Source organism: Thamnophis sirtalis, unplaced genomic scaffold (genome assembly GCF_051295495.1).
Source record: "Thamnophis sirtalis isolate CommonGarterSnake01/CBP01778 unplaced genomic scaffold, rThaSir2_p1.2 scaffold_2, whole genome shotgun sequence".
Classification (NCBI taxonomy): Eukaryota; Metazoa; Chordata; class Lepidosauria; order Squamata; family Natricidae; genus Thamnophis; species Thamnophis sirtalis.
In genome coordinates, this window is record NW_028261382.1 from 162,666,823 (window position 1) to 162,676,895 (window position 10,073).

The 10,073-nt window shown below is 37.7% G+C and overlaps 1 protein-coding gene across 2 annotated transcripts in view; it reads left to right on the top strand.

The window, feature by feature from the left end:
• Window positions 1–9,546, top strand: part of ZNF236 (zinc finger protein 236) — a 58,155-nt gene extending 48,609 nt beyond the window's left edge. For both annotated transcript variants that reach the window (XM_014072934.2, XM_087707335.1), the window contains exons 30-33: window positions 668–865; window positions 3,440–3,569; window positions 4,458–4,634; window positions 7,835–9,546. In XM_014072934.2, coding sequence (XP_013928409.2) covers window positions 668–865; window positions 3,440–3,569; window positions 4,458–4,634; window positions 7,835–7,959 — 630 coding nt within the window. In that variant the 3' untranslated portion in view covers window positions 7,960–9,546. The remainder of the gene's footprint in view (window positions 1–667; window positions 866–3,439; window positions 3,570–4,457; window positions 4,635–7,834) is intronic.
• Window positions 9,547–10,073: the final 527 nt, after the last annotated feature.

Sequence of the window (10,073 nt, forward strand, 5' to 3'; positions counted from 1 at the left end):
TGAGAGCAGGGGTCCCCAACCCCCGGACCCAGGTCTCTTCAAAACCGGGCTGTGCGAGTGATGGGCAGGCACGTATGGGTAAAGCTCCACTCGCGTGAGTGGAGGCCACTTGTGTTCACGCACAAAGCTCCACTCCATATAATATAATAATAATATAATTTTATAATAATAATATCAGGTGTGTAGGCTTGATTGGGAAACTAGAAAAAGCACCCTAGAAAAAGTGTATACAGATGAAGAGGCAGTTGCCTGTTATGGTTGACAAACTGATCCCACTTTCCTAGTCCATGTGAGAGGGGTAATTTGACAGCAAAATAATCTCTTGTTACATAATGAAACAAATTCATGGGGAAATTGGTATCCCTAAATTGGGTTGAAGTAATATTGATGAACACCCCCTTATTCTTTTACTAGATCACCTGTGTGTGTGATGTGTGGTCTGTATCCACATATGTATCCACGCATCTTGCAGGAAGTTGCTAACAAGATTATTAATCACTTACATGGAAGAATTGGGGTAATATGTGTGTCAAATCTGTATAATAAAACTATGCTCTTGAGATGTAATTGTATCCCATCTGAAAAGGCAATTCAATATTTTCACAAACATTTTGAGGGTTGTGTTTGCCATAATTATTTGTCTGTGTATTTTGTGTCCCTGTTACAGGTGAGTGAGGTTTCCCCACCTCTGTCAAAAAGTATTCAAGTTGAAAAAGAGGCCCGCGTGCACCATTGTTTTGAGTGTAGTCAAACATTTTCTTCAGTCACCGTGCTAATGCAGCACAGTAAGGAAGTTCATGGAAAAGAAAGAATCCACATCTGTCATATTTGCAATAAAGCTTTCAAACGAGCCACACATCTGAAGGTACGAGATGAAATTAATCTGTTTTAATAAAAATTTAAAAAGCCAGGTGGGTGGACTTTGGGACAATCACTGTCTCAGCCCACAATACCAGGCTTTGGTGAAGAGCTGGTTGGTCAGTTCCTGTTGCAACCAATAGGCGAATGCTGGATTGATCCAGGAGAGGAGGTGGGGAAACGGACCCTGCACTTGCAGGAAGATGCTAGGAAGAAGCGGGGGTGGGGGGAGGGAGGAGAGAATAGGGACCTATGATCAATCTTGCCTTGCCTCTAAGGTTTAACAGTTGAGCCTGGTTATTAGTTGGATAGGATATTTCCAGGTTTCATCAGGGTATTTAGATAAATTAAGGACTTGAAGTCCCAAAGGTGCTTTTTCAGGAGGCAAACTGGTAACTTTGCCTCCTGAAAAAGCACATTTGGGACAACCATGACCTGGATGACAAGAATCTCTACAGACTTTAAGGACTTGAAAACATCCCTCAGAAGAAGGAAAGAATAAAGGGCGACCTGATTTGCTGTCAAGGAAACAACATGGGCTTGTCAACGGGATTTGTAGAGAACTTGGAGACTTTACTGGTCTGACCCCCTCCTCCGTCCCGTAACGAAAGCCGAGACAAGCTTAATTAGAATGTCCTTTAATAACAAGACCAGAATCTTGGTGGCTGAAAGCCAAGCAAACAAACAGATAAGGACCTTGGCAGCAAGTCCAACAAACCTTGGCAGCAATTCAGACAAACCTTGGCAGCAATCCAGCCTGCCCAGTTAGTTTCTCTTTAGTCAATGCATTGACTTCTGTGAGAGGGGTGGGTCACAAGCAGTCTTTTTTATAGTCTGGAGAGGGGCCTAATGACCTCTACCTGAGCGCAATTACCTCCTGTAATTGTGTAATTGTTCTTGAGCTGAGTAGCTCTTCGATGGCGTGCATCCAGGAACAACTCACTGCTGGTTTTTGGATCACTCTCCCTTGTCTCCTCCCCACTGGTCCAAGGCTTAGGCGCTACCTGGTGTCCAACCAGTCTCTCTGCGCCCTGCTCGGAGTCAGGGCACAGACTCCAGGGTCCTCCACATCTTCCAGGGCTGACTCATAGGGCCCCTCGCTGTCGGAGTCTGGTGGCAGCTCCAACGGCTCCTGCTGAGCTACAACACTTTACTATTACCAAATCCTGTGCAAAACGTTTTAAGGAGAGGTTCTGCAACATTTTCTGCCCAGCAGAGCAAAATAATTCAACAATATCAGGGAGCAGCTTCCAAAGTAGCTATATGACTTTGCAACACCCCTGCGTCTGTTTTAACAATTTAAAAATAAGTTCTTTGCATATCAGCCCACCACCCCATTTCAAAAATTTTGCACAACCCTTATATTCAATTGGATTTTGCACTGCCTTCAGGATTCCAGGTTGTTTGATTTTATTGCTGGAATACCCATGCTTCCATTTTTCATGTTTATTCAAAGGCAGGGCTGTACTATCATTCTTTCAGCTCTGTTCTTCCATGGTAACACTGAATTGAAACAAAGCACTTTTTCTAGCAAATGAGCAAACTTCTTTCCAGGTACACATTTTTTACAGAAACAATTTTGTTTCTCCTTAGCAGGATAGGCAATGTAATTCCGTGGCACTTTATTGACTGTCCCTAAGGAAACCTGAGCTTACTACTTCCACCTCTGTGTTTCAGTATTTCATTAAAACCTGGAAAAAATTTTTACGAAGACAAAGTGTTCGAAAGTATTAGCCCAGTTGCTTGTGTTTTCTTGCTTTGCTGCTTTATTTAATGTTGCAATCATAAATACAATTATATTTTATTATGTCACCTTGAACATTGTTTCAATTAGGAAGCAGTAGGAATTCCACTTGTTATCCAGACAACTAAATCTTAGTTTGAAGAGAAAAAGAAATATTTCATTCTGAATCATAGTTTGCTCCAGTAAAAATTAGAAATTGTTATGTTTGAATATTAATGAACAAGCAGTTCTTTACGCACCTGGAATCTAGACACATGTAAGGCTTACCTTTCTAATATTATATGTAGAAATTATAAATAGCAGAATAACAGAGTTGGAAGGAACCTTGGAGGTCTTCTAGTCCAACCCCCTGCTCAAGCAGAAGTTATACCATTTCAGATAGCTGGTCAAATCTCTTCTTAAAAACCTCCAGTCTTAGAATCCCCACAACTTCTGAAGGCAAGTCATTCTACTGATTAATTGTTCTGGAAGGAAATTTCTCCTTATTCTCTCCATCCTTTGCTTCTTGTTCTGCCTTCAGGTGCTTTAGAGAGTAGGTTGACCCCTTCTTCTTTGTGGCAGCTCTTTAGATATTGGAACACTGTCATTATGTCATCCCCAGTCCTTCCTTTCATTAAACTAGACATACGTAGCAATAGTGTCTGTCTTTGAAGTGTTGCATTTCACATTCCATTGCACATTTCTTGTCCTTTTGCTCTGAGTTATATAACACCCCTGGGCCAGATCTGCAAAATGAATATAGGGTTGCAGAAACTGGAACTAAATTAACAAGCCTCCAAATATATTTCTATTATAAAAAAAATGTGACAAATAAAATGTATTTTGTCTTTGATTAAGGAGCATATGCAAACGCATCAGGCTGGACCATCACCGAGTTCCCAAAAGCCAAGAGTATTTAAATGTGACACCTGTGAAAAAGCCTTTGCTAAACCAAGTCAATTGGAAAGACATAGTCGCATCCATACAGGTAACTAAATAGTACTGAGTGATACCCATTGCAGTATTTGAGGTTAGATTTTAATCATTTTGCTAATTATGTCTGAATCACCAAGGGCAAAGAAGCCTCATTTGTTTTTAACCACCATGCATTTTTTAGGCTATTAATATTGAGAAAGTTCACCCTTATTACAATTCATAGATTGTAGACATGGCATATTAGACAAAGTGTCTAAGGTATCTACTTGGTCTGCTGTCCTCTTCATGCAAGACAGTTCTCATCTGTAGGTGCTGCACTTCAGGACAGAAGGATCCAGAGGGGTGGAACCAATTCTGAACAGCTGCAGAACCTCTCTTATTAATTGGATTTCCTCCATATTCTATGTATCCTGTTTTGATAGCCTCCCATTCTCATTGCATGTATGGATATTTGTCTGTCTGAAATTAGCTGCAGCATGCTCAGATCAATTATTTGAAAACCAATGGAAGAAATGCCAGGTTACCTGGGGAATACGTATGGTGGAAGAGAAATAAGTCTACGACCACTTTGTGATCTTTGGGGAGGATCAAACGTTCAAGTAGAATTGTCGCATCTCCAAAACGTGTTAATAGAGGTGACCCTTAAGGAATCTAATAAAATGACTTTTGTTTGGATAATATGATGGTTATTTTGGAAGAAGACAGGCTAAGAAAATCAGCTTCCCATTTTATTCTTCCATAGCAATTCCCAGCATTCTGCCTTATGGCTGCTGAACATTTGTGACTATAGCTCTATCAGCCCATGTGTTTTGCAATGGGCTAGACGATTGCTTAGCTCCGTGGAAATGAGAAATATACTTTTCGGGTCACATTAGAAGAAATGGGAAATTTGCCATTGGGTCAATTCATCTGTTCTTGTTTCTTTGCTTTTTTACCAAAGGTGAGCGTCCCTTTCAGTGTACCTTGTGTGAGAAAGCTTTTAACCAGAAGAGTGCACTGCAAGTTCATATGAAAAAACATACAGGGGAAAGGCCGTACAAATGTGATTACTGTACAATGGGCTTCACCCAGAAAAGCAACATGAAGCTTCATATGAAACGGGCTCATGGCTATTCCGGTAATGTGATATTTACTCTGAGAAAGTTTGGTATACCTTTTTATTTATAGCATTATGCTGAAGAGTCTCAACATTTCTAAGTTTTTTGGATTGTACCAAGCACTATAAGAATTGGGCTTTTTGCGCTGGCTCTTAATCTTTAAGATAATAGTAGGGGTATTAATGTAATTCAGTTGCTTATTGAACAGAAATGTTTTCAGTTGTGCTGTACAGTTATATTCCAGTCTAATTTTATAGGTGGCATAGTTGTTGAGAAGTATGGAGAAATCTTACCTCACAGGGTAGTTTTTTAAGGGAAAACTGGAAGGAGGTACCACCATGTATTCTACTTTCAGCTTCTGAATATGCATCTAATGAATACAAAAATTAATTATTTCAGTTCTATATTTGACTTTGAAGAAGCATTTTGGAACTTGCTTAAGTTTTCCCATTTTTGTGACTGAAAAATAAAATGTACGGCAAAAATGTGAGCCATGAAAATGAAAATGGGATGTGATGCACCTGCATAGCCAAGTCTCCCAGCCGCCTTATCACCTCTTCAGACTTCTGCGTTGTTATGCAAATAAATATTTAGGTGATAATTTCTGCTAGCTTTGCAGAAAACAGGCAGATAAATGTAGACATTTTGTTTATTTTAATAAGTGGGGTCTGGTAAATCTGAGTTGGATTGGACAATGCTAAAGACAGTTGTTAGGCATAGTCTAAAGACCAGAAGAGGATGAAGAGCATTGAGGGAATATAATTATCTAGCCCATAAGGCAGCATATGGTTCCAGGAGATAATAGAAGATGAGAAGATCAAAGCCACATGCAGAACTTCTGAGAGAGACTGGGAGAAATGGGAATGGATAGCAGGTTATGGCATCCTCATGGAGATAGGTGAAACAAATCCAAACCAAGTAGCTATACCAAGGCAGGAAGGTACATCATTAAACTCAAGATTTTATTCTAAAGAATAGATAATATACAACAACTTTAAACCCATATTTTATGTGTAATTCTATTTTCAAGCCTACCTATGTCTCCATTCAAGAGTTAAGCAAGGATTTATAGAGACTGGTGACAAAATTTCTCCCTGTCACCCTCAGATGCTCTGCAAATGGCCGTGGAAGGCTTTGATCTTCTCATCTTCTATTATCTCGTGGGAACCTATTCGCCTTCTGGACTAGTTAGTTATTATCGCTCAATGCTTTTATCCTCTTTTGCTCTTCAGGCTATATATATAACAACTGCCTTTAGCTTTGCAATCACCACCCAGTCCAACTCAGATTTACCAGACCACATTGTATTTATTAAAATAAACAAAATGATTTCAACAAGAGTTTAAAATGGAATTGACAATAGTGGCTTTCTGATCAATACATGTATTGGCTATTACAGGTGAAGATGTGAGGCAATCTATTTGCTTTGCTTATGTATGATAGATTCTGGAGCAAATGAAGGCTTGCTTGGCCGTTTATACAGGGAGCTCTAGGCAGGTCAACACTTAATTATCAGAAAAGCATCACTGAGTCAATAAAATGAAGTCGCAAACTCCCAACCTGAATGCATCATCTTTCTATAAGGTTTATATAAATATGATCCATGCATATTCATCTTCAAAGGGGAATAAGCCTGCTTTTCCTGTTTTACAAGTCCTATTATTGGTGTCCTTGGTTAACAACCGTTTATTGAAATTATGATGGGACTAAATGAGTGGTATTTACAACTGATTCTCCAAGTTGTCCCAGCACCCCTGCTGTCAGGTGATCAGAATCTGGGTCCTTGGAAATTGGTTCATACTTTTAATAGATATGGCATCCTGTAGTCATATGGTTACCATTTGGAACCTTCCTTGTCAGCTTTCAAGCAAAGCCAGCTGGGAAGGTTGCTGCTTGCTCCCACCAATTTTCTCCTGAACATCTATACCCTGCCGATTGCAGGGATTTCATGTTAGCACCCTTCCCCTGCCAGCCTGCCATCCACATCTGAGCCTCGCCATAGCATCTCCTCCCTAACTTGCATGTACTTATGTCTCGTCTCAGCACTCCCTCCCCAACCCACACAGACTCGTGCCTCGCCACTGCGCCCTCTCCCCATTGGGGAGTACTCACTGGAGTAACCCCACCCATCTTCCATAGAACTTGCCCTACTGCCTGCCTGCTTGTGAGCCATAGGGGACTTGAGATTTCTCACTGGCTTTCCATTGACTGTGGGAAGTCTGCAGGAAGTCGCAAGATACAATTATAAGAGGTCGTTGCTAATACACATGATACTCATTTAATATCTATAAGCATTTATGGGATTGCCAATGCTAAATGATATGGTCGTGTGATATTGCACTTTGTGACCATTTCATTAACAATGGGAAATCCAACTCCAATTTCTGTCAATAAATGAGCACTATCTTTAATGAACAAGAAGGCTGTTTTCTTTTCTAGAGAGTATGTTGACATGAAATAAAACACTGTACATTTAATTGATGTCACCATAATGTAAAAACCCAGTGGATATATTGTAGAAACTTGATTATATTGTAAGAAGACCTATGATTTGCAATGAATCTGACTTGCTAGAAGAAAAGCAGTCAATCTTTTCTGGTGTACCTCCAAGAGACATAAGAAACAAAAAATACATTTGGTCCTTTTTCTTTATATTTGCAAATTTTCTTTTGATTTTTCTTCATCATGCAATTTTGAGGGCTATGGCCTGAATAAATACAGCTGTGGAAACTGCATTAAATGATTAGGTTGGAAAGTAGAATTTAAGGATGACAACTTCTGTATGTTACTTTCTTAATCATAAAGAGTATTTATGCATATAGAGCTCCATTACTTTTGAGAACTGGCACATAAATTTTAATAGACATAAATTAAATATTGATTTTTTTGAACAAGCTACTCTGTTAAAAGAATTGGACATACCACAGACTAGAACTGCATGTAGGGCTCTGTGTCCAAATGATAGCAATAAAGAAAAGTGAGGAGTACCCCTTGGAAGATGAATATTCTTTAAATTAAAGTTGTGATAGGTATTTACTCAAAACAAGCCTCAGTAAGTTCCCCTACTCCCAAGCTCTTATTTCCTCTTTTTTTGGACCCTCCCCCTTGCAAATCACTGCTGTGTAGTCAATAAAATAATCTTTTGGATTTAATTTTCCGCTGTTTGCCTGAAGACTTTATGCTGTATCTCTTACTGTTCTTTATCTTTTTATTATGATAGGTGCAATGCAAGAATCAACCAGTCATCCAGGACAGGAAGGCGAAGACATTAATCGTGCCCTGAATTTGGAAGAAGTTGTTCAAGAATCTTCAAACGAATGGCAGAGTATAACCAATATTTTTTGATGACTATAAGATGAAAGCTCCAAATGCTTTCAGGACTAGAATTTTTTTTTCTTTTTCTAAAAATAGTCATCTGTGGATTTTTACTATTAAAGCGTATTGCAAATAATAAGGATGATATAGCTTTTTAAATATTACAAAACACCGAATGAATGACCTGTCTTTTGTAAGCATATAGAATATTTGAGGAACATCAGACAAACTTTGCTGCATTATCTACAATCAGTGATCTCAGGTAGATGGAACTTGTTTATCTTTTCATTCCACCACAAGTGTATTCTCTAAAACAGAAATACACCCAGACCTTGAAATCAGTGAAGAGTGAATCTGAAATAGGCTTTCTTGGATGTTCTGTCAATCATGAGGAATGTCTTGAGTATTTAAAACAAAAATGTATGGGTGCCGTAGATCAGAGGTCTCCAACCTTGGCAACTTTAAGCCTGGGGACTTCAATTCCCAGAATTCCCCAGCCAACAAAGTTGGCTGAGGAATTCTGGGAGTTGAAGTTCACCAGGCTTAAAGTTACCAAGGTTGGAGACCCCCGCCATAGATGATGCCTGCTCCAGTGCAGATAATACATGATCTAAGGCTGTTTTAGACCATTAATTGGTGTTGGCAGATACATCAGGATGATAGCTCGTATTCATTTCGTTTGATGAGTGCTATTATTTCTCAGCTTTAAACTCAGCAATAATTCAAAGGAACACATTTAACAACTGCGATTCCCTGAAGTAAATGACAAACACATATACTTTCATGTGGATCTTTCAGCAGAGAAACTTTTGCTGAATAACCATAAAAATATAAGCCATATATTCAAGATGGTAGGACTTACAAGACTATATATATATTCCCTGAAGATCAAATTAGCTGCAGGTTAAGTTACAGCACAGTCATTCTGAAAGATAGCTGCAGATTGGAAGTCCTTGTTACTATTGTCATCAATTTATCTTGGCAGTTATGAAATTTTTAAAGACTACCTAGGCTTTTTCAGTATTACTCTGAAAGGTCCCATTCATTGAAAAGAGGTATAATTATATATAACACCCACATTGGAAATAAAGCATATGTTCTGTTTTAGACATTCCAAAGACAGAAAGATCTTGCTTAATTTTACGTTGAGATTTTAAAATTTCTTTATATGTTATATATATGTATGTGTGTATATATACAGATATTTAAGCCTCTGTGTGGCTGATGAGTATATTTTGTAAATAATAATTCCAGTTTCAAGAAGTGTTTATAAAGTTTTCAACTTTAGACAAACATTTCAAAACCAGTATTGATTCATTTTAATGTAATGTAGACATGTTATATCTTTATGAAAATATTATTGCTTTTAATTTGTTTCTCGGTTCCAGAAAAAAAACTATCTGTACATATAATTTATATTTTGTGTATTATAAGACTAGTACTTTCTATTTCCAAAAAAAGGAAAAATCACTGCTTTTGATAGGACATCTCATAATTCTTTTGTTAACTCTGGACATATGTATATAAGTATATATAGCTGGTGACTTGAAAATAACACTTTTGTTATGTGGAAATATTTAAGTCAAACATGTTGAATAATATTAATTTTTTTCCAAACTTGGTTTTCTGTCTGGTACATTATTCCTTTTCTGGGGTATTAATTATTATGCCTGAATAGATGCAAAACAATTATTGACCAGGCTCTGTAGATATTTCATGTTATTTTGCTATCTTATTTCTTTGCTTTGAATATTTTTTTCCATTTCAAGGGTTTTTTGTATTAGCGTTACTGAAAGTGTTTTGCTTGTTTGCAAATAATTTTTGTACTTATTGATATCCTTATGTGATTAGAAGAACACAACATCTTTAAGAAAAGAAGAAACAGTATTATACTGTGTAAAGTGAAACAACAAAGTTTGTGCTTAGATCTGTTCCATATCAGCAGAGACATACAAATTAAATTCACGTATTACCATATTTATTTTTTAAGCACAAACTTATGAAGTTAGTTATTTGCTAACTTTGCTATTCTTTTCTGTGGGCTATTTGAAGTCCCAAGTAAATGATACATAGAAATATTATGGAGATTAAGAAAACTGATATTAAAAGTACAGTTAATAATAATCTAGTCTGAACCATCATCA